The sequence below is a fragment of the Hypoxylon trugodes genome (assembly GCF_022578975.1).
Source record: "Hypoxylon trugodes strain CBS 135444 unplaced genomic scaffold F4822scaffold_3, whole genome shotgun sequence".
Lineage (NCBI taxonomy): Eukaryota > Fungi > Ascomycota > Sordariomycetes > Xylariales > Hypoxylaceae > Hypoxylon > Hypoxylon trugodes.
The window spans coordinates 3,510,214-3,533,765 of record NW_026250018.1 but is presented as its reverse complement, the minus strand read 5'-3'; the positions used below and the strand labels follow the sequence as shown (position 1 = coordinate 3,533,765).

The 23,552-nt window shown below is 46.7% G+C and overlaps 8 protein-coding genes across 8 annotated transcripts; 6 read left to right on the top strand and 2 right to left on the bottom strand.

The window, feature by feature from the left end:
- Window positions 1-273: 273 nt before the first annotated feature.
- Window positions 274-1,021, top strand: F4822DRAFT_396980 (uncharacterized protein). The gene is made up of 2 exons (XM_051457586.1): window positions 274-296; window positions 390-1,021. Exon 2 carries the CDS (start codon window positions 393-395, stop codon window positions 843-845), a length of 453 nt encoding a protein of 150 aa, XP_051317291.1. The 5' UTR covers window positions 274-296; window positions 390-392; the 3' UTR covers window positions 846-1,021.
- A 179-nt stretch (window positions 1,022-1,200) lies between these two features.
- Window positions 1,201-3,745, top strand: F4822DRAFT_188022 (ATP-NAD kinase). The gene is made up of 3 exons (XM_051453509.1): window positions 1,201-1,498; window positions 1,563-2,709; window positions 2,785-3,745. Exons 1-3 carry the CDS (start codon window positions 1,382-1,384, stop codon window positions 3,240-3,242), a joined length of 1,722 nt encoding a protein of 573 aa, XP_051317290.1. The 5' UTR covers window positions 1,201-1,381; the 3' UTR covers window positions 3,243-3,745.
- A 669-nt stretch (window positions 3,746-4,414) lies between these two features.
- Window positions 4,415-6,277, bottom strand: F4822DRAFT_187921 (uncharacterized protein). Its single transcript, XM_051453508.1, has 4 exons — window positions 5,524-6,277; window positions 5,167-5,465; window positions 4,786-5,112; window positions 4,415-4,715 (listed from the first exon to the last, which is right to left on the bottom strand). The coding sequence occupies exons 1-4, from the start codon at window positions 5,616-5,618 to the stop codon at window positions 4,510-4,512; spliced, it is 927 nt and encodes a 308-aa protein (XP_051317289.1). The 5' UTR covers window positions 5,619-6,277; the 3' UTR covers window positions 4,415-4,509.
- A 1,618-nt stretch (window positions 6,278-7,895) lies between these two features.
- F4822DRAFT_427361 (alpha/beta-hydrolase) lies at window positions 7,896-10,262 on the top strand (the record flags this gene model as incomplete). Its single annotated transcript, XM_051460725.1, has 4 exons — window positions 7,896-8,144; window positions 8,216-9,457; window positions 9,517-9,588; window positions 9,639-10,262. The coding sequence occupies 4 exons, from the start codon at window positions 7,896-7,898 to the stop codon at window positions 10,260-10,262; spliced, it is 2,187 nt and encodes a 728-aa protein (XP_051317288.1).
- Window positions 10,263-10,666: 404 nt separating this feature from the next.
- Window positions 10,667-15,273, top strand: F4822DRAFT_396967 (uncharacterized protein). Its single transcript, XM_051457585.1, has 7 exons — window positions 10,667-11,235; window positions 11,296-11,521; window positions 11,591-11,647; window positions 11,701-11,973; window positions 12,030-12,279; window positions 12,337-15,148; window positions 15,212-15,273. Exons 1-6 carry the CDS (start codon window positions 10,784-10,786, stop codon window positions 14,913-14,915), a joined length of 3,837 nt encoding a protein of 1,278 aa, XP_051317287.1. The 5' UTR covers window positions 10,667-10,783; the 3' UTR covers window positions 14,916-15,148; window positions 15,212-15,273.
- A 219-nt stretch (window positions 15,274-15,492) lies between these two features.
- F4822DRAFT_427359 (uncharacterized protein) lies at window positions 15,493-16,744 on the bottom strand (the record flags this gene model as incomplete). The annotated part of the gene is made up of 4 exons (XM_051460724.1): window positions 15,493-15,901; window positions 15,983-16,359; window positions 16,420-16,499; window positions 16,558-16,744. 4 exons carry the CDS (start codon window positions 16,742-16,744, stop codon window positions 15,493-15,495), a joined length of 1,053 nt encoding a protein of 350 aa, XP_051317286.1.
- A 967-nt stretch (window positions 16,745-17,711) lies between these two features.
- Window positions 17,712-20,432, top strand: F4822DRAFT_442472 (putative GMC oxidoreductase; the record flags this gene model as incomplete). Its single annotated transcript, XM_051462987.1, has 4 exons — window positions 17,712-17,921; window positions 17,986-18,809; window positions 18,962-19,366; window positions 19,470-20,432. The coding sequence occupies 4 exons, from the start codon at window positions 17,712-17,714 to the stop codon at window positions 19,825-19,827; spliced, it is 1,797 nt and encodes a 598-aa protein (XP_051317285.1). The 3' UTR covers window positions 19,828-20,432.
- Window positions 20,433-20,619: 187 nt separating this feature from the next.
- Window positions 20,620-22,318, top strand: F4822DRAFT_187728 (translation elongation factor Tu). Its single transcript, XM_051453507.1, has 2 exons — window positions 20,620-20,955; window positions 21,037-22,318. The coding sequence occupies exons 1-2, from the start codon at window positions 20,749-20,751 to the stop codon at window positions 22,165-22,167; spliced, it is 1,338 nt and encodes a 445-aa protein (XP_051317284.1). The 5' UTR covers window positions 20,620-20,748; the 3' UTR covers window positions 22,168-22,318.
- Window positions 22,319-23,552: the final 1,234 nt, after the last annotated feature.

Here is a 23,552-nt window from a genome sequence, read left to right as displayed (position 1 = left end):
TAGCCCCCCTTTATATGCTCGGTTCTTATAACTAACTAATTTCTCAAATAGTGGTCGAATGACATGTAAGGTTTCCAAGGATTGTCATTCTAGGCGCTTTCTGATCGTATATAGAAAAATCGCGGTAGCCAATGTTGGTAAACCTGGTTACCAAGCGCCGGTATGTTAGACCAAACCCACATTCTGGGGATGACTCGTCGAAATACTAAAAATCGGTATAGGAACAACGGAATCGAGGGATGGTGGTGGAAGCTGGCTCTTTTGGACCGCATACTAATATCTGGGGTGCAGGGTTGGTACGTTTGCCTCTTTAATATTAGCCCCTGTTGAAGCAATTGAGAGGTGGTGGCACTCAAAGCTTTTAATACGACTGCTAACTTTTCGAGTAGCTCATGTTCAATGCCTTGAGTTTATACTGGGCGAGCGATGATGAGTGGGAGCCACGAGTGTGCCAAATAAAAATGCCAGACGGATCGACCAAAGGCCTCAACACATGGGCTCCATATTTAGTTGGCACCCCAATATATCCTGAATTCGCACCATATAGTGAAACGCTGCGTACATTGATAGCACGATGTATGGCACATCATCGTCAAGATCGGCCGTCGTTAAAGGAACTCCTCGATACTATCGAGCAGGCCATCGCTCAAGGGGATACTGCGGCTGATGAAGCGCAGAGGAAATGGAACGAAGAGAAACGCAAAAACCCTAACGCACAGAAATCTCCTGTAGATATTAGGAAACCGCCTAGTGTTGAAGATGATGATTTATTGCGTAGATTCTTCCAGGATTATTTCCGTGATCCTCCTATACGAGAAGATCCGTATACAGATCATTGGGGTTGACTAGAACAACGAGATAGGAGTTAAAGAATTATGGAAGACCATGAATGGTCAATAATTATTTAAACCTTCAGGATTTTTATATAGTAATTATTATAATCGTATATACCCAAGTACCTAGGTAATTAACATAGCAAATCTTCTCGATCGTGAAATAGGGGTCTTGCATAAGAGTTTTATGAAAGAATTTAAGAAGTTGGTAGGTTTTATGCAAAGCGGATTTAGCTCGATATTTATAAGAGTACAATCTAATCGATAAGATATAGATAAAGAAACTGCGGGGATGAGTAAGAACCCGGTCGCGGTGAGATGTTATAGTGATTATAGTGGGAACCTAGCGCTGGAACTGACGCAATGACTTCTAAGGTCTTCTAAGGTCCGGGGGTTTTCCGTTTGTTTCTTAAATATTGGGGTGGAATTGAATTGTGAGCGATATTTAAACTGTAAACTATCTTGAGAGACTTATTTGCATAATCACATATGGCATCAGACTGTACGATAATTTATTAATACATCGTATCGAACACGTTTTCATTTTTATGTCGAACATTAGAATGAAGGAGGGTGTCGGAGTCGACCGATCGGGAGATGATGAGTACAATCAGCTCGATGATCATCATTCCAGCGCGAGTGATGGGGATAATAATACGCTTGAGGTATGATTTACATCTCACTCTTTAACATTAATAATGATATAAAATTAAATAATCATTTGTGTAGGTTACTTTCGATCCGGGAAACCCATATCGACGGAAAAGTTCATTGATCTACAGTGAAACGGACGGACCTAAGTTCGCACATTCCAGAGCCAAACCATCCGCCACTCAATGTTTAGTTCACCAATTTCTAGAAGGCCACAGATATGATAGACTTCGGGAAACTAATAATCATAAACATGAGGATGTCACCAGCGAAGTCGGTTTAGATGATTATGTTGAGCCAAAAGGGAAAACTGCTACCCCGCCAGCCCCTGCCTCAGCCGTGGAATTGGAGAGTGATGTCAGTACCGAAGCTGGGCAAATTGACGAAAAATCGTGGAAGGATGCGGTTAAAAAGGGGAGAGCTAACTTGGATCATCATGAGGGTGTCAATAGCCGGCTACTCACAAAGAAAGAGCTGACCGATATGGCCTGGGGAGTTCGAGAGTTAAGCAGGAGGCTGGGTAGCATACGACTGAAATTCAAAGCTCGAAGGATATTCCTTCTAACCAAGGCTTATGATCGCGAGTTGATACCAAAGACAAGAGCTGTAGCTAAGTGGCTTCTGAGTAAGGACAGAGATGTTAGGTATATTGTCTATGTGGAAGAAAGCCTAGAGGAAAACGAAGAATTCGATGCACCTGGACTATTACGGGAACTGCAACAAGAGGACGATGATGGCAACCATATTGATGGCCATACTCCAAAAAGCGCAGTGGATAGTCGGTTGCGCTTCTGGACGGAGAAGATATGCCGCAGGCGACCACATACGTTTGATTTTATTATTACCCTGGGAGGCGATGGAACAGTACTCTACGCCAGTTGGCTATTTCAGCGAATAGTACCACCGGTACTCAGTTTCTCGCTAGGAAGCCTCGGATTTCTTACTAAATTCGATTTCAACGAGTACCAAGACATCCTCAACACGGCTTTTAGAGATGGTGTAACCGTAAGCTTGCGTCTGCGGTTTGAAGGTACAGTCATGAGAAGCCAAAAGAAACCCGACCAATTGCCAGAAAACGATGTTGTGGATGGAAACAAGGTCCATCGCAAACGAGATCTAATTGAGGAACTTATCGGAGAGGAGCGAGACGATGAACGCACCCATAAACCAGACGGAACCTATGAGATCCTTAACGAAATCGTCGTAGACAGAGGTCCTAATGCGAGTAAGTGCCCCATTCACCACCTACCCAATCAAATCAAATCAGACACATCACGAATTGTATACTAAACCTCACCAGCAATGTCCCAAACCGAAATCTTCGGCGACGACGAGCATTTCACCTCCGTTCTAGCAGACGGGGTCTGCGTATCCACACCCACCGGCTCAACAGCCTACAACCTAGCAGCCGGAGGCTCGCTCTGCCACCCAGAGAACCCAGTCATGCTAGTAACCGCGATCTGCGCACACACGCTATCCTTCCGTCCTATAATACTTCCCGATACTATCGTCCTACGCATCGGTGTGCCCTACGACGCGCGCACCAACAGTTGGGCTTCGTTCGACGGACGCGAGCGCATTGAATTGTTCCCTGGGGACTATGTGACGATTAGCGCGAGTCGGTTCCCGTTTGCTAGTGTGCAGCCGCAGGGCAGGAGGAGTGAGGATTGGGTTAATAGTATTAGTGCGAAGTTGGGCTGGAATACGAGGCAGAAGCAGAAGAATGAGGGGTTTAGGGCTTGGGGGGAGGGAAGGTGATTTGGGGGGATGTTAGAGTAAGCTCTAGACTCTGGACTGTATGGGTATAGGATCTGAGGGTATAGAGGTGCATCCGTGGAGGTTATAGGATGTTAGGTGTTGACACCGGGACTTGAACACACAGTTCCGTCCACATGGAAGTGTCGAGGCCTTGGAGTTAGGAATATAGTAGTGCTACTTGATAATTTGAAAATCCGAGGTTCAAGCATCTAGACTGGTCCACCCCTGAGAGACTACTAGGTAGGCTTCGTGTGTGGGGAGTCTGTGCGGGTGGTGGGTTCTTCTCGCCAACTTAGCTTTGTGATCATGGGGTTTAATTGCTGATTCTTATCACGAGAATTTTACAATTTGTGGACGATCCCAAATGCATGTTTGATATCGATGTCACTTGGCTAAGTAAAGACATCCTCTGCTGCAGTTGGGACCTGTGAATCCAGAAGTATCTGAAGCCAAGAAGCTAAAAGCAGCGAAAAGAGACTTGTGTAAGGGTCCTTAGTGTGGGGCCCCGGTAGTTGTCGTCGCGGCGCGGCAGAGGATTTTTTTTGATGAGGCTCTTGGCGATCTACTCTTATATCTTGGCCTTGTCGCAGCGTCTGGTGTGTTGAAACACCCGATTTTTCATGGGGGTACGTATGCCCTGTCCGGAAGCGGAAATTCGCGCAGTTTATCGCTGTGCATGGTATCGTCAGTTTCGCGGTAGTTGGATTGGGGAATGGTGGGAATAGGAAGAGGGAGCCAGGCGGGTGGATGTGTAGGATGGGACGGATTGATGGATTGCTGGTTGGTTGTGTTGGGTGATGCGTGAAATTCCTGTGGGATGCGCGAATATCTAGTAATTACTACATGATTTGATATCAAAGATCTTGGTTTAGCAGAGGCCATCTAGGTATTGAATAGCACATCATCATGACCTCTGAAGGCAGTTGTAGAGTCGCTATAAACAATTGAAGATGGTTTTTACCGGTCTCGACCCGAGATAAACAGGCCGGTCGTTTTGAATTGTTTATACTACTGACTAATGTAGATTTTATAAGCCAAAGCAATCATCTTTTTGAGAGCCCCGAGAGATTAACGTAACCAAACCAAAGAAACATGTGCCGCTCGTATGTGATGAATCGTCCCAACCATCAGTCCCTTGTTCCCCGTAGACTCCCAGATATGGTATCAAAAAAACGATGATGAAAATGCCAATTGTACATGGATGGAAAAGAGGCAGAAAGTAAATAGCGAGTTCTAAATAGGTAATAAATTATTAATAACCGTCTCTTTACTCTTGCGTCTCCTCTGCCGTGGCATCGTCATCTTCTGTCGTCTCGACGAATGTCATCGTGAATCCTTGGCTGTCATCAACGTTTAGGTTGATAGAGTCGATGACGTCCGACGAAGAACTCTGTCGCTTGGCCACTGCTGGGATCTTGGCGATAGGGAGGGACTCGACGGAACGAGTTTCGACTTCACTAGATGTCTGGATAGCTTTCAGAAGGTACTTGTTAGTATGCAATGCATTTCTAAGATCAAATTTTGGGGAAGGTATTCAACTCACCAGCTGGGACACCGCGCTTGACATACATGCGGGTAACCTTAGTGCGGCGGCGTGGCTGTGACGCAGAAGTCTCATCACGCTTAGCAGCAGCTCCGTTTCGGTTGTTGTTGGCGGCGCCGACGGTACCGTCGTTGTTGTCGACAATGATACCGACACCAGCGCCACCCTCACCAGTACCAAGTTGGACCAACGGACCCTTAGTCAAGGCAGCCTCGGCGTAGGTAAGGGCTCGGTCGAAACCAGCTAGGTCACGCTTGGCCTTGGGGGCTTCAGAGTCTCGAGGAGCGATTTCCTTGCCCATTCCTTGTAGGCCGGATATTTGAGTCGCTGAAGTGCCGTTAGTATTCATCATTATTGAAGATATATCGTTTGATGACGTACCTTGCTCCTCTAGGTTGGGGTCTACCGCAGCGTTGGTATCAGCGGGGGTCTCAGCGACTTCAGCAGCCGCGGGAGTCTCGGCGGCGGCTTGGCTCTGGTTTTCCGTAGCTACAACACCGTTTCCATTGACGGGAGTTGCGCTAGGCTCAGCGGCAGCGGCGACGGGGGCAGCAGCAGCATTTTCGGTTGCACCTCCAGTTGTTCCGGTAGCAGCGTTGACAGCGGCACCCTCCAAAGCGTTCATTAGATTCGTCACATCTTGACCCCCTCCGAATGAAATTTCACCATCACCGACTACCCTGTATATTGATTAGACTATCTTGGCCGACTATATCTCGGCGGGGGGTGAGCACATACAATGCGGGGGAATAAGCACCAAGGTTAATGTTCAAAGGAAGAGCGTTGACGCTGGCAAGGAAGCCGGCAACGGCAATCATTCGATAACTGACCATCTTGGCTGTTGTGTCTTGGAAGATGCTCGTGGGGCTGTCTTGGCTTGATTTGCTTGGGATATAAAAGAGTGGGAATAGATATTACAGTAGTATAAAACGACCAGCGGCGACCAGCGGAAGAATCAAAAGACAGAATTAATCTGTTTCAAGGAAAAATTAGGGAAGAGACCGGGAAACCAAAAAGTTGGGACGATGACTTGAGCACAGCTGAGTGAATCTAAATCTCTCAAGTCGGGGCCAACGATGGCCTTCATATAGGTCGAAGGGAAAGCATCCTAGACGATCGGATATTCCTATCTATCGAGTCGGGACCTCGAAAGCCAAGTGGCCAAGGCAGGTGAACGACATGGGATATCCATTCTCCTCCGATGCCAAGGTGTTTCCCCTTCTTAGAATTATATGTTAAAAATATCTCTAGCAGGGTGTTTCACGTATCACGTCGGTGGCGGGAAAAGATCTCTAGCAGGTTGTCTTCATTATTCGCTATTGGGAGCGGAGTCCAAACATCGTTATCGGCGCTTGAAACAGAGGTGGATGGCCGGGGTAGCAGAAAACAAAATCACGGAAGCAACTCTGACCCGTTCTAAGAACGTGACAATGAGGCTCTTGGCTGAACCCGCCAAGTGCAGTAGGTCAGTCAATGCGACAGCTCGGAGATACTGTAAGGTAGAATAAGGCAAGAGGCGAATTGTGTGAGATGAGTATCAATCTAGAGCGGGTCAGTCAGTCTTGAGACCTGCCAAGCGACAGGGGATCCCATCAACCCCCGCGTCCACTGTACCCAAGCACTTATAAGCTTCGTCGCCGAGGGATTTACTGATTGGTCCATCTTGAAAGAATCCGCCGACGATCAAGATAAATCTTTAGGACGCTTTGTCTTGATGTTGAGAGTAACTAATACAGCCAAGGCTGCAAAGGAGTTCATTAACTAGTTGGGCAACGTACCCCCCTTGGAAGAGTAGCATTTGTAGACGCGTAGAGAATACAGTTAGTAGCACCGAAATTGCATCGCGCCTTTCATCGATGAAGAAAGAATAAGCGGTTGAGGCTGGCGAGTGATTTCGGACTAGTGGTTATTTCGCGTACCCGTCGTCATCAAGTAGGGAATTTAGAAATAGATAGCGAGTCTACCAATTAGACATAAACAAGCAAAGGAAGATGACTATGTGCTTAGCTGATACAGACAAAATTGCATATAATAGCGTTCGCTGGGAGTTGTAGATCATACAAAATATACCTATTTTTGTTCAACACTCAGACGTCAAGATAAGTGCCACGAACCCAGTAGAGAGTCAAGAACTCCACGATGCCCCTAGTTACTATGAATAGAAACTCAAGATTGGACGAAGAGGCACCAAGGAGCTTACAAACCTGCGAAAGACACGAGCAAAGGGAGATCTTCGAGAATCTAGAGCTTGATTCATACCAAGGTTTACCGCCAAGTCAGTCATGACCGGACCAACTAGCACGTTACCCGCTGCCGCATCAGGGACCGTCGATGAAGCAAAGCCAAGAGATAGTCTTAAACCAACATACAGTAAGAATGGAAACGACTACTTGCTTGGCCGTTTTTAGTACAGCGCCACGTGCGTCTCTCCTTTTCCTTCCTGAACCTGATGCTTGGATTCTTTCTGGTACTCGATGACGGGTCGGATACTGAACAATATGATGGAGAATTCCTACGCTCTTCCGTCGATTGAGAAACTCCGAAGTCTTGCGCGTCTTGCAAAGCCCACTGCGGGGGAAATTGGGGAAAAATTGGAACTCCGAGTAGTTCCAATTTGATCGTATTCGCACGGTCGCTGCGTGGATCCATCCATGTCTTCAACCTGGGCCACAACTGATTTCCCCAACCACCTCGACCTAGGCAGCTGGGTAATCTTGAAGAATCTATCTTCGTCAACTTCACTAGCGATGAGATTGAGAATGGCTTTAGCTTATAAGGAACAGAAAGGCGTTGAAATCCTCTTCTCTAGATGAAGCGTCATACGTTCCACGAAGTACAGTGTTTGACAAATTGATTTTGCTTTATCCGTCTGGGATAAATGAAGAGGTTACATGGAAAGGGAGCCAATCCCGCCTAACTCCTTCGGCTGCTTGCATAGGACTCGGTCAGTGGCGTCTGCCTATCAATCAATGAGGCAGCAATACAACGCGGCATCCTACATGCTTTTTCAGCTGGAGCTGTTTTGTAGGGGTACACGTTCGTTCACTGTCCCTGATAGTTCAATCCGTCAATTATTTTCCCTATAGACAATCGCCAAATGCGTTAAGATCATGACATCCCTTGAATCGTCTCTCCTTGGTGAGAAGCGGGATGGAGCGATTCGGCTGGGATCCCGCCCGCCGGCGAAGGAATCGAATTGGACCTGGCGTCGTTTGAGTGCGATTGGTCTGGCCATTGTAACTGGCATTGGAATTGTCAGTCATTTTGGCCATGGCCGCATTTACTATGGTTACCACCGTCCCGGCTCAGATAATCGGACGTCTTCAATAACCCCGGACGGATGGACTGAGTGGTCAAACGTAAGCCCTCTTGAACAAGTTATTATCTTGTCAAATTGCAGCCAATTGACAGCCACATCCACGTAAAACAGATTACACCCAGCGACAAACTCATCTGGCAACCATGCTTCGCCGTATATGGCGGCAATTTCCAATGTGCTCGATTGACAGTGCCTATGGATTACCATCGACCTTTGAGCGAGTCCAAAGACAACCCAAAAGTGCATATAGCCCTAATTTTGAAACCTGGTATCAACCGTACCGATGACCCGTCTTCCTACTCCGAATCACCCCTGCTTCTCAACCCCGGCGGCCCCGGAGGTAGTGGAGTAATATTCTCCCTGACCGCCGCCCAAAAGCTTCAAACCATAGTTGGCCAAGACCGCGATGTCATCGGGTTCGACCCACGAGGAGTCGGGAGTACGACGCCCAAAGCCGATTGTTTCGCAGCAATCGACGGCCCCTTTGATCTCGACGAGCGGAATATTGCTCTCATGAACCGATTGAGTTGGGATGCATCGGGACACGACGTTGGTCTTGTTAACTCCAGCAACGTCGCCCTTAGCAAGCTCGACGTTCGATCAAGAGCACTTTCCAAGCTCTGTAAACGAATCGACGAGGCTGATGGTGAAAATAGTATCTTCCGGTACTCAAACACATTGAACGTTGCGCGAGATATGCTCTCCATCGTCGACGCCTGGGACCAATGGAGATCAACCTCTGATGACAAACGTGCTAACTGCATGCAAGAGTCAAAGACCGATGATGAACCTCAGGATAGCACCAAAGGGAAACTTGTTTACTGGGGCTTCTCTTATGGGACATTACTCGGTGCAACTTTTGCGTCGTTGTTCCCGGACAGAGTCGGCCGGGTTGTCTTAGATGGTGTTGTCGACGCCGACCATTATGTAAACGCCGTTTTCGATGCCGTCGTTGACGCCGATAAGATATGGGAGAAGTTCTTCGTGTATTGTGCCGAGGCAGGACCACAATGTGATTTCTTCCAGCTCGGCGACAGACCTGAAGATGTCAAGAAGCGGTTTTACGATACGATGGCCCAGTTGGAGAAGGAGCCCGCGATTGTCTTGCCATTGCATGCGAATGTTCCTGTGTTGGTAACAGCTAGCGACTTCAAGAGGATCATATTCTCCGCGATATATGCACCGAACGGTGGTTTCCCCAACCTTGCTAAACTTCTTAAGGCGCTTGTCGATGGCAAGCTGGATGCGTTCGTTGCTAGCCCAACACCAGCGCTTCTATGCCACAACTTAACTCTACCCGTATGGCCCGACGACGCTCAGAAAGTAATCGCGTGTAGTGACAAACGGTATAAGGTATGAGGGTTTCAGGCTCCGTTATCGTTTCTTCCTAGATTAGTTCTAACGTTCAGCAGCTCGACGAAGACATCCCCAGCCTCCAGAAACGGTTCGAGAAGATGGCCTCTCATTCTTGGTTTGCCGATCTTGTAAGTGCTCAAATACTTCTCCCGTCTACCAAGCTAACTGGGTGTCTTAGTGGATGGGCGTGAATCTCAATTTGGGCTGTAACGGATGGGATATCGAAACGAAAGATCCGCCGATGCGATGGGACGACCACCCCATTCACAAGCCGAAACCGATTAACACAAGCTTCCCCGTTTTATTCCTATCCAACCATCTCGATCCCGTTACACCATTACACGCCGCCTTGAAGATGACGCGCAAGTTCTCGAATGCAAGCATAGTGGAGCAGAAAGCAGAAGGTCACTGCACCCTCGCGTGTGTCTCGCTTTGCACGATAAACCATATCCGAGCATACTTTGACAAGGGGGTCGTACCCCCCAAGCCGAAATTTGACTCGGATGACGAGGGCGAGTGGCCGACTTGCGATTGTGACGAGAAGCCTTGGAAGTCGCTGAGCGGTAGAGCATCAATGGCGAGCCCGGGTAGTGACCCTCGGTCACAAGGGGACTACGAATTACTACACGGCAAAACAGCTGAAGAGGTGGAGGTTATGATGGCGTACCACGATCTACGCGACCAATTCGTCAAGTTCCCGATGTTTCATGATCAATTCGAACACCACAATCCCCTTCGAGGCGCACATCTGAGTAGTTCGATTTTCAGCATTCGGGAGCAACACACATGTGGGAAGTCATAAAAATCATGAAAGCCGAGCTAGAATTCAAGGCACCTAGAATATAGCAATTCAACAGTATTATTCCGTCATTTTCACGGTTGCCCATCTGCCTATCTAGGTAGTAACTTGATTCCCATCCCACAACTGCTTTACTATCGATGTACAGCTATCGGGACAGCTAGCAAACGTTTCTGAATAAAAAGAAGAATATATCTACCCTAATGCATAATCTCTTGAATTGATCTAAGAGGTTTCTTGCTGACAGTAGAGCAGAGTTACATGTTACTCACAATCAGCTAAGCGCCACCGCAAAATTTCACAGCCTCCCACCAATCGTGCAGACTTACTTAGGCAACCAACGTCACTTGATTGGCCACTTACGAATATACCTACATGCCGGGCGGGGCGGAGTAATGCTTCAAGCCATCGGCTCCCTTTCGCATTAACTCTCCTTTTCTCCTTTCGCTGACATGTAGAAATACTCTCGAGGACGTAAGTATTGCCTCCATAGATCGCATAAAAAGAACCTACAGAGACATACGATGGTGGATTTAACAGGCATTAGTACGACGTTGTTCCTAAGTCTCATCTTTGGACTTGGCATACTGTTAGCCAGAGTCATTTGGAACAGCCAACCCCAACAACCAGCAACAAAGACCCCGAAACCACGCTTATTCTGGACAGTCCGTATTTCCAACATCCCTCGATCGGATACAAACGAAAGACTTCGCCGGGTCTTGATCAGAAACGATGCCGAAAGTACACCCGACTCTAGCAAGAACCTTGCCGCATTATCATATGCCCCGTCGCCGGTTGCGAGCCTTGCCCTTCGTTTCTCGGTTTCGACCGGTACGTTTAGATACGCCCCAAATTTGGAGGAGTTGCGCGTATTGTTGCAAAAAGAATTTGGTAGAGATGCCGCGCGTCTGAGGATTGATGATGATTTCCTTGGTTTAACCACCTTATATGACCCCGAGAATGGAGTGGATGTGGAGTAAGTGGTTTGCAGCTGTCTATAGTGTAGTTGACAAGGACGACAACTGACAAGTAATAGTATAATCGCCGTCACTGGCCTCGCTGGTCGTGCCTTTGGATCATGGAAGACAAAATCTCAGGCCGACATGTGGCTGCGGGATTTCCTCCCCCATTCCGTGCCTACGGCTCGCATTATGACCTACGGTTATGATACTAGGCTTCCTGGTAGCTACTCAGAAGCCGCCATCACTGATTTGTCTCGAAAGCTTCTTGAGTCAATCAAGACCACCAGAGATGAAACATCAGTATGTACAAAGCCCCAATGCCGTTAGCTTTAGGGTCACTACCTAGGTAAGTTAAGCTAACTTTGGTAGAAAAATAGGCCTCTCATCCTCATAGGCCATAGTCTTGGTGGACTAGTGGTGAAACAGGTTTGTCGCAAGCTCTTCATTCAATATGACTTATTATTGATCATATAATGTAGGCATGGGTATATGCGCATGAGGGTAGCAAAGAAGACAACGCTATAGCTATGTCATGTTGTGGCCTCCTATTTTTCGGCGTTCCCAATAGGGGGTTGAACATTGGAAGCCTCGAGACCATGGTCAAGGGGCAGCCAAATGGCAATCTTATCCGAGACCTCGCACCGAAGTCTCGATTCCTGGCTGATCTTACACAACGGTTCGATTCGTGTTTCACTCTTAAAGATACCAAGGTCATTAGTATCTACGAAACACGGGAAACGGCAACAGTCCAGGTGAGTCCAATTGTGCTGGAAGAAACCTCACGATTTCCAACTTACAAGTTACTCAGTGGTCTGATGAGACAGCATCATGGAGAAGGACCGGTCCCAGAGTGATGATGGTTGAGCATATGTCTGCCATACACGCTACTTCACGCGAAAAGTATTACGATCAGCTCCCAATCGACGCAGATCATTCCGACTTAGTTAAATTTCCCGATCAAGCTGACCATAACTATGCATTTGTTGAGAAGAGGATCATAGAGCTAGTTTCTGAAGGGCCAAATATTGTTAGAGAACGGTTTGCGAACGAACGGAAACGTTAGTATCCCCAGCGGTCACGGAATATGGAATATACTTCGTACTAATAAGAACTAGAAAGAACCGAATTAGAAAAGAACTTCATCAAGTCCCTTGACGCCCCAGAGCATGAAGCATTTCGAAACGATGTCAGGGATGAGACACCTGGTACTCTAGGTTGGTTCTTAGAGAAAGAAGAATTCAAATTGTGGAAGACTTCTTCTGAATCGACTATACTCTGGATTACTGGTCCAGCCGCCCAGGGCAAGACGATTCTTGCCAAATTTCTCCTCAAACATCTCGAAGATCCTGCTGTACGGAAGATGGGGACAGTGGTGATTTACTTTTTCTTTGATGAGCAAGGCACCATCCCCCACAATATAAACTCGGCACTGAGGTTCTTGATTCGTCAACTTCTAGTCAACTCTCATAAACCCACTTTTCCATCTATCTTGTATGATGTTGAGGCTCTTAACCTCGAATTACTATCCGAAGAGACTCTGTGGAAATTATTTGAGAGCCTCCTACAAGCATCTATGCTCGGCAATATCACCTGTGTTATTGACGCGTTAGATGAGTGCAAGGATCAGAAATCGATCAGACGATTAGTAGGGTTATTTGAAAGACTGACAAAGGCAATACATCGCGACCAAAGTAAACCACCAACCTTGAAGACAATCTTTCTGAGCCGACCCACTGTTGACATGGATATACATCGGGTCCTTTCCCGGCATTTACGTATTGACCTAATGGCCAAGTCGGATGACATAAAGGCTTTCGTCCTCCAGGAGGTTGAAATCATCGGAATAGATGACAATATCAAGGACGAAACTATCAAGCTTCTACAAGATCAAATTGGGCAAACATTTCTATGGGTATCTCTCGTTATCAAGAGATTGCGGGCAGAGGGACCTCTCTCGATGTTGGACGTAAAAAGCATGATCCAGAACAGTCCTACAGAACTAGATGACTTCTATGACAACATAGTAACTGAAATACTACGAAGGGAAAGCCAAGTACCGAAAAAGATATTATTATGGGCCACTTATGGCCAACGATCTTTAACACTTGCGGAGTTGGAGGAAGCTATATTGGTGCAAGATAATCCAGAGTCGACCAAGGAAGCGATGAAAACTCGCGTTAAATTAACGAAAGAAAGGCTGTCTCCAGTAGTTGGAGTAATCATCGACGTCCGCGGCAATAGGGTCCGATTCATTCACCAATCCGTCAAAGATTTCTTACTAAAGAGTCACCACCTTGCTGGTGCCGAGTTTTGCGGTGGACTGGCGCCAAACTTATACTTAGCTAAGATTTGCATACAGTATATTTGCTTTAGCGAACTCGTAACAAATCCGAATGGAAGGGAAGATCAAGAAAATTTACTCGGTGGCCATAATGGCCAGAGCTTCCTTGGCTACGCGTCACGACATTGGCCTCATCACATTGGAGACGATCCTATGAGCATAGCTACTCTAAGCGAGCTTATCATTCGAATAACCGCTCCGCATTCTCGTGTGCTGCTGATGTGGGGCAAGGCAGCCGGAATATTTGGCATCGAGACCGCAAAGGAGCTATGGAATATAGCTGTACTTGCAGATATACCATGGCTGACAACCCTCCCAAGTGTACGACCTCTGTCCAACCGTTTTATGATTGCGGAAGCTGCTAAAGGAGGAATATCTGAATATAACAATTTACTCGCTCGCGTCCGGAGCCCTAGTGGATACATCTCGGGTGACGACGCTTGCAGCATTACCTCCAGGTTTGACGAGAGAATGGTCCGCGCTATGTTAAGCACCAGTGGCAGCAGGATTATTACTCGAAGATTGATTATCGCTGCGGCGACGAACACAAGAAGCGGGCTAGCGATACTTGGTTTACTGGGAGAAAGTGCACATGGATTCAGCGTAACGGAGAAAATGATATACGATTTATTCGGCCTTAAATCACTCCATCAGCCCAATCTCGTCGGCCAAAACACAGGAGTCCACTTAAATAATGTTATCGAAGTCCTCATTCGAGGTGATAAGGTCAAGTTCATGAACGAAGCTTACGCAATATTAGTCTCTATCGGATTAGCCACGTTTGACATCATATTCCATCATCCCGACTATAGAAATTCATTCTTAAGCAGTATACGAGACAGTCTCCTAGAAGATGACCACAGTGAAACGATGGATATCTCATGTTTCGACCTACATACCGAAAGCTGGAGCGAAACTATGAGAAGTTTATTGTGGATGAGACTATGTCACACTGAGTTTACGAACGAAATTGCTGTCTGGTTACGTATTGGTTTCGGGCAACCTGTCATTGATGCTTTCCTGAAGAGGACCAACATCCCACAGCTGCTAGAATATGACTTCAAAGCAGCTAGAGCTTTGGATTGTGGGACAGGATTAGGCACCATTACAAGCCAGTTGGCTACTGTCCAATACCTCAGGTACCAAATACAAAGGAGTAGAAAAACATGGAACAATAAAATAAAGACCGAGCAGGTCAAGAGTAGAATGCTAGAGAGGGAATCACAATACGACAGAAGTATTTTTGATATCAGTCTAGCAGGCATAAAACCGGTGTGTTGGGACTTGATGGATCGACTTCTAGAGCGTCGCAGAAGAGAGATTCGAACCATTTACGACTCTGAGGACGAATAAATAATGATTGCGGAAATAGCCAATAATAATAGCAAATTTACAATATTCGTAGTTAGGTAATTAATGTATACATATGCTGAATCGATACTCGGGAATCCGGAATTAGTGGTGGCAAATTCGCCCAGAATTATCTGGTCTCAGACTTAGATGCAACTTTCTGCCACCTCTGACGCCAGTGCTTCGGCGTATGTACGCAGGTATTTCGCTAATTAATCAAGTATCTTATAATTTATCTGTGGTGGTATTATTTTTTACCATAGGGCTGGGGCTGAGAGTTGATTGACGTAATACCTTACCTATGTTGCGATCCTTTGATATCGAACGAGATGCATATTTAACTAGAAGTGCTGGGCATGAGATTCAGCCCTCGGAACGGAGGTAATACTCTCGGTGAGTATAGAATCCTAGATATTTAGTACCTACCTAGTACGGGCCGAGCAGCACATTGTGGCGGCGGACGATCCATCAAGCGATTGAAGCTCAAAGAGGGGTTCATTTTATGTCCAGCCCCCTTTTTATATAGAGGTGTGCAATTAAAATCAGCCTTTAGGGTTCTGATGATTGGTTGGGTTGTAAATTAAGATGTATTTGGATAGTTATCAACGTCCCATCTTCGAACTACCGTAATGCCTCCTCCGCCGTGATCCGTATCGGTACGTAGTGCACCCCCGGTGTGGACATAGGCTAGAGGTACATCGTCTCCGACATGTTCAAAGCCATTGTGGTAAGCGGCTGTCGAACACCGGTGGTTCTGACCTAGATCGAGATCGGATGCATTTGCGCTATTGGAGGCTGAACTGATTTGTCTAAACGGTCCCATCCCGCATAATTTATACAGAGCAGGCTTAATTATTGGAAGGCAAGAGCTTACCACCCCAAGTGAAGGCTCAAGGATAGAGTAAATAGTGGCGGGAACGTTAGAGTACGCAGCTTTCGGGTTTGGTGATGCCATCGGAAGGGTTCTGAGTAGGGTTACAGTGCAGATACTGTTTTAACGAAGTCAGAGCATGAGCAGGTATAAACAAATGAGAAATGGATGCTGTCCGAGTAGTTACCCAGCTACTTACATAATTCCAAGACTAAACATCCCCGCGATACTGAATTTTCTGCGGAGCGACATCCGTAGGCCAAATAACATAGGCATTGGTAATACCACAACGATAGCGTCGACTACAAGGTTTAAACTGCTCTCGATGATATACGAGGCAAGCTCGTTTTCGCACTTGCCACCCGGTATTAATTTGTCCCAATTATATTCCACAGGTTGGCATAGCAGAAACGTGTTCAAGATAGCGCTAACGAGGTACGCCATGGATAAAAATATCGTGCAGTAACAAGCATACCGAAACTTGTCATTTGGAAAAAGAAGGATATAAAGCGAAAGTAACGATAATTTTACGCTCGTATTGGCGACCGCCCAAAGTAGTTGCCATACCATGAGAAGCTATCATTCCAAATAATCGTCAGAATTGGTTCAAAAATTGCCACATTTTTTGTTACAAACCTTGAGGCAAGTCACTTCGTTCCACGGTCTTGTCATTATAAGCTGGTCGGAATCGACCCCGAACCCTCCTAGGAACGCACCTTTGCTACTCGTCAACAATTATTACATCAAATTGTGGAGTTGCGTATGATAACTTACTTGATATGTATGTCGAGATTGCGCTAATAGTGAACACCGCCGCTGTAATGGCCATGTAATCATCAAATGCAAGTGACGACCGTTGGATTCGCCTCGACCAAAGCCGGAACACGAGTGCTACTGTAGATAAGAAGGAGAGTACAAATCCCACAATAGTGATCTGAATAGTAGCTAGAGCTGCAGCCATATTTGATACAAGGTCGCATTAACCCTAGCCAAAAAGGCCGGGGATTGCTGATCTCTCTTATAACAACATTGTCATTCCTATCATGAAGGAGTACCTAATACCTACCCAACAGCTGCATAGGTGCCTACACCGAGGAAGGTAGTACAGTTTACGGAATCGGTGTTCGGGCATTAGAGATGGTGCGTCAATGAGACACTTGTGGCTGCGCCGTATCCCCTACATAATAGATACTCCGTGATTTCAGAAGAGAGGTGGCAATGCCATTGGGAGAGTACGTATGACGTGATAGAAGAGCTCACTCCTACTTCAGCTCTTTGGACTATACTATTTATACTAATTAATGATTAGCGCTCCAAGCCAATTGGATCGATTACATTCCTAAGCATTGAAGCGATATCTTCCACCAGTTTAAACATGTTTCTTATTATACCTCGGACTTACCTATGCGAAAATAAAACCAGCTGCCGTTAGGCATCTAGGTCCTTAGGTACCTAATCAACGCCGCAAAGTGTCAGAAATACGAGCATTTTCAATCAGTTGACAGTTTGGTGGTCTCAGTCGTTGTTAATCAATATATGTAGGTACCTAGGTAGTCAATCAGTCATTTATCGATTGGCTAATAGTCTTACGTGATGCTAGATTAACAGTATAGCGTTCAATATGCTAGTACCGATTCTGTTGCGTCGTAATGTAGCAAGGGTTTAACCACCAGACCACCAGGGTTCTAAGGTCAAGTAGGATTTTTATATGGGTCTGAATAGCTTCAAAATATTTGGTACCCAATGAAAAAATTCCAAATTGATGGAGATAGTGTCATAAATTCCGAAGGAACTTACCCCCGCTTTCTGAGTATATAATAACGAACTGCTCGCGATTGTAAAGCGTGGTATCAGATATTAAGAGATCCTAAACATTGACATCCAATTACACATAGGTACGGGTTCATACGCTGGCTCCTGCTCGAAATATGGCGTCGGAAACATACGATTTCATTATCGTAGGTGGTGGTACAGCTGGGCTCGTACTTGCCAATCGCCTTTCCGAAGATACGAGCCGGAGGGTCCTGGTACTCGAAGCTGGAACTGACCATAGCGAGGACTTACGAGTCAAGACTCCCGCTTTATATGCGGCCTTGGGAGGAACAGAGATCGATTGGGGATTCCTGACTGAACCTCAGGTATACCAACCCCGCCTATCTCCCTGAGGTATTGTATTGGATTGAATGACCGACCTTTCTATAGGAAGCTCTCAACGGTCGGGCTATCAAGTTGCATCAAGGTAAAGCTCTAGGAGGCACATCAATAATCAATGCGCAAATTTTCTCGGCCCCTACCCGGGAATTAATAGATGCCTGGGCGAGCCTGGGAAACAACGGATGGGATTGGAAAGCTCTCGAAACGTATTACAACAAAGTCTATACGCCTCCGTCAGTACCCAAGAACTTAGAAAAGGAGCTAGGTATAGACCATAGGACGGCGAAAAATGATACGGCCAAGGGGCCGATTCAACTTTCCTTCCCTGGCGAACCACTTCATCCTATCCGGAGGGCTTGGGCCGAAACATTCAAAAGCAAAGGGTACCTCATGGAAGTGGACCCGTGGTTGAATGTTTCATCGGTCGGGGCTTTCAGCACTGTGACAAGTGTAGATCCTATTGAAAAGCAGAGGTACCACGTTGCTAGAGCATATTATGATCCCATCAAAGACCGGAAGAATCTGCACGTTCGCACGGGAGCTCCCGTTGACAAGATTATTTTCGAAGGGACGAAGGCTGTTGGTGTTCAGTACCAGTATGAAGCCGAAACGAAAGTTGCCACGGCCGGCAAGGAGATAATCCTCTCTGCAGGGGCCTTGCAATCACCGAAGCTACTTGAGCTCTCGGGTGTCGGAAGCAAAAGCCTTCTAACTAAACACGGTATCGAGGCCGTTAAAGACTTGGAGGGAGTGGGCGAGAACCTGATGGATCATCCAGTCTGCGACATCGGATTTGAAGCGGTGGATGATGTAGACACTCTCGACGCCCTCGCAAGACAAGAGCCTAAGGCGATAGAAGAGGCCATGAATGAGTTTTTGGCCAAGCGCTCGGTATGTACCTGTTTCTCTTCGGCCTATCCCCGAAATTGCATTCAATGACCCTGAGGCTAACATTTGTAATAGTAAGTCATACGGCCCCCGCGCAATGACCTCAAGTTTTAAATGAGAGACTGACGTCGAATAGTGGTTTACTCACATCCTCCGCCATGAAGACATGCGCTTACATGCCTGTCGTCGAGCATCTATCAAAAGAGGGTCGAGAGGCACTTAAAAGCCTGCTCGAGCGGAATCGGCCTTCGCCAGGAGCGCAAGCCAGGACTCAAGCGTATTATGAGGTATCTGAAAAGAGCTTGCTTGACCCAACTAAACTATCAGGGACATATCTCACGGGCATCGGACAAAGTGTCGCTCTGCCTGATCCATCGACCGGCGAGTTCGTGAAGCCTTTCCCCGGCAAGCACATATCGCTCGCTGCTACACCCGCAAACCCACTTTCTCGTGGCAGTGTCCATATTAGATCGAAGGATGTATCGGAGCCGCCTGCGATAGATCCGAAGTATCTCACGAACCCCGTTGACTTGGAAATTTAGTAAGTGATGTTGTAGTCACTAGCCCTATACCCACACCTAGAGTCCTTCCGAATACTCTAGATAGTCGAATTGTGGTTAATATGCTAACCGTAGATTTCGTAGTGCACATCACATGCTTTATCTCCACAAAATCGCAAGATCGCCACCTTTTACCGATCTCCTAAAGCAGCCACTCAAAGTGACTACGCCGCTGGCGAAGTTTACCGACTTGGAAGGCGCAAAAAAGTATCTCAAAGGCCGGGCCATCTCGATGTGGCACCCGGCGGGAACATGTGCGATGCTGCCGGAGGATAAAGGGGGTGTTGTCGACACCAAGTTGAAAGTATATGGGGTACAGAATCTCCGTGTCGTTGATGCTAGTATCGTCCCGCTACTACCCCCTGGTCATCTACAGTCAACCGTCTACGCGGTTGCTGAGAGAGCAGCAGATATCATTAAGGAGGAATATGGACTGAAATAGGAGAATTAGTAGAAGTCTATTTAACCTATAGGCAGTGGAGCCAGAGCGGGAGCTAACCTGGTATGAACTTTGCTTCCTGCATATAGAGTCCTGATTAGGAAATGTTGGTAGGGGGTTATTATTCGGTTCCGTCGTCTCGGGTCCTTATATATTGTAATCTATGGCCGCCGTAGACGCTCATACGCCAATTGTGTTTGGGGATTGATATGCAAGGGATATGTCACATATGATGAGATATATACCGCCTTGTCGGCACCATCCTAGGAAGTCATAAGAAGTCGGTGCTAGATATATCTTTCAGGATAGAGGTGGTTGGTTTTCAAGATACTCTCATTCAAGTAGCCCAACCCTTTCTCTTTTTTCTACCCCGCAACGCCACATAGTTTCAAGTTGATGGGTTCGGGATCCCAGAATTATAATACTTTTATGAAGTGTACTCATAATTCATTCTTCGTGTGAATCGATAGGATGAACAACTTTAAGGTTGAATTGAGATATTTCGACTGGTGATCGTTAGCTTAGTTATTAACCTCATCGTTCTAGGGAAGTAACATTCTGTAGACTTGCGTACAGACTATGACATTGGCCAATGACGTTCAATCATTTTGAATTTCGTCAATGTGGGGAGTAAAAGTATCCGGTACTTCGGATGTGGGCTTGAAGCTTCTTGTTCTAGTCCTTATCCGTGTATGGGTACCCCCTCGTCAAACAGCTCGATAAGAGAAAGTGGATCATAATGACCAATAAACGCGGCGCGGCAACCTCCAATGAAATTTTTCTAGCAGTTCGGAAGCTTTTTTTTGTCTTCATACCGCATAATTGCTCCCACCTTTTTCAACCACTCTTCATCACCAGTCCCTTCTTTCTGTGTCAATTGGGTTTTTCTTTTCGGCTGCAGGGTTATTTTAATAAAAAATCAAAATGTCGGCGTTCTCGCGAACACTGGCGCCTTTTCTGCGCGCTTCCCGCAGCTCCCTAAGAACTGGCAGTGCCGTCAACCCACTACAATTCGCAGTGCGACAGCAAAATGTGGCTGCTGCCCTCAACATCACACGTTCTTACGCAGTCTACGAACGAACGAAGCCCCACGTAAACGTCGGTACCATTGGACACGTCGATCACGGAAAGGTAGGTTAAACATACATATTTATATATCATCACGCGTGTCCTAGAAAGACCCTACGAAATTAATCATTTATATCAAATTAGACTACTCTATCTGCCGCCATCACCAAGAGACAGGCCGAGAAGGGACTGGCAAGTTTCCTTGAGTATGGCGCTATCGACAAAGCCCCCGAAGAGCGAAAGCGTGGTATCACCATTTCTACTGCCCACATCGAATACTCTACCGAAAACCGACACTACTCCCACGTCGACTGCCCCGGTCACGCCGATTACATCAAGAACATGATTACGGGTGCTGCTAGCATGGACGGTGCTATCATCGTCGTTGCTGCTTCCGATGGTCAAATGCCCCAGACGAGAGAGCACTTGCTTCTCGCTCGTCAGGTTGGTGTCCAGAGGATCGTCGTCTTCGTCAACAAGATCGATGCCATTGAGGACCCCGAAATGTTGGAATTGGTCGAGATGGAAATGCGTGAGCTCCTAACCCAATATGGCTTCGAAGGTGATGACACTCCTGTCATTATGGGTTCTGCCTTGATGGCTATGGAAGGCAAGCGGGACGATATCGGTAATTCGAGGATCGATGAGCTACTTAAAGCTGTTGATGAGTGGATCCCTACCCCTCAACGTGATTTCGAGAAGCCTTTCTTGATGTCCGTCGAGGATGTTTTCTCCATCGCTGGTCGTGGAACTGTCGCCTCGGGTCGTGTTGAGCGAGGTATCCTAAAGAGGGATCAGGATGTTGAGTTGATTGGTAAGGGTACTGAAATTATCAAGACCAAGGTCACCGATATCGAGACCTTCAAGAAGTCTTGTGAAGAATCGCGTGCTGGTGACAACTCCGGTCTACTTCTACGAGGTATCCGACGAGAGGATGTTAAGCGAGGTATGGTCATTGTCAAGCCCGGCACCGTCAAGGCCCACACCAAGTTTATGGTCTCGCTATACGTCTTGACCAAGGAAGAAGGTGGCCGACACACTCCCTTCATCGAGAACTACCGACCCCAGATCTTCTTGCGAACGGCCGACGAGGCTTGCGCCCTTCACTTCCCTGAGGACGCCGAGGACAAGTCTAGAGCTATCATGCCTGGTGACAACGTCGAGATGGTTGCCACTCTACACCACCCCATCGCCGTCGAGGCCGGTCAGCAAGTCAACATCCGTGAGGGAGGTCGAACCGTAGCAACTGGTCTTATTACCCGAATCCTACAATAAATTTGACTATGGATGATTAAGAAAGACCTACCAAGTCCAAATGCGCAAAAGGATGATGTTGTGCATACAAGAGGGATAGAACGGGCTAATTTTCGGCTCTGCTTTTTTTCATAAGCCGGGATGGGGAAAATTCGTATGGCGTTACTTCCTCCTGTGTATAAGGGAATTCGGACCATGTATTATATTTTGAGCCCCTTTACCCCTATGTACACATTCACCCCAACAACCTCCCCGAGGCTCGTTAAATCTCCCCTCTAGCTCTATATGCGTATTTTCTGCTATGTAGTATAGAGCATGATGAAATGGTAAAATATTTAAGCAACAAAATTATTTATAGTTTTCGTTACATGATATTTATGGGTGAGCGACTTGGTACGGCCCGAAAGTTGGAAAAGATTCGTAATATGTTTACTTCTCTAAGATTGCACTCCTGCCTCAGGGGTATACTATCTAGTAACGTCAAAACGTAGACCCGAGGTAATTAACAGGACAACCCCACATCTCAGAAAGTGTTACACAAAAATAGATCGTTGAGTACCTAGGTAAGTACTGTGTATCAAGGATCACGATTAGTCTGATACAGAATCATGGTAGCTTACGAGGGCTTGGTTTTTATGACCTCGACGGCGTTATTGTACACCTGGATACCGACGGGATAAAGATTGTACGCATTGAGACAAGACCCTTTAATACGAACCCTGAAAGAAATGTATTCATAAGTGACTTGGTAAGCCCTCCTAACCAAAACATGGCTTGATCCACCGGGCTACCCAGCCCGACCTACAAGCCCAAGTTACGCGAACTCGATAACCCACTTCGTTTCCGATCCTGTAGTGGGACCTGCTAATGGTGACTTGTCTACTTTGTATAATATTAATGGGTTTTTCGAATGGTGATCGTCGATTCTGTGTTGGAGTAGCGTGGCTTTCTGGGAATCGTACTTGTGGTAGCACAGCTAATGATCGTCTTGTGAGGTGTTATTGCAGCACATGTCGAAGATCCTTGATGATCCAGCCCTGTTGGGATTGATAACGTGTAGATAGGCCTTGCGGGTTTTCTTTTGCACGAGATAAGGGTACATGGTGGTGAACCAATATTTCAGAGCCTCCTACGACAGCTGGTCAGGTTGTAATACCCGAGGCTATAAGTCCATCCGTGTCACCGATCTAGCTAACGTAAGCTAGCACCTTAAGGCTTTCCAGCTGCTCGGACCAACTAGGTATGCATTGCCAAGCCTAGACAAGGGATTTGCCGTCCCCTAGTAAGCTATCAGGTAGCTCGGGTATGTACCTTTCAATATTTTCTGCATCTATCCGTCTGTCAAGCCTCAACAACAATATTGACGGTAATGAGTCATGTAGCCTACGGTGATCGCGTAGTGTAGG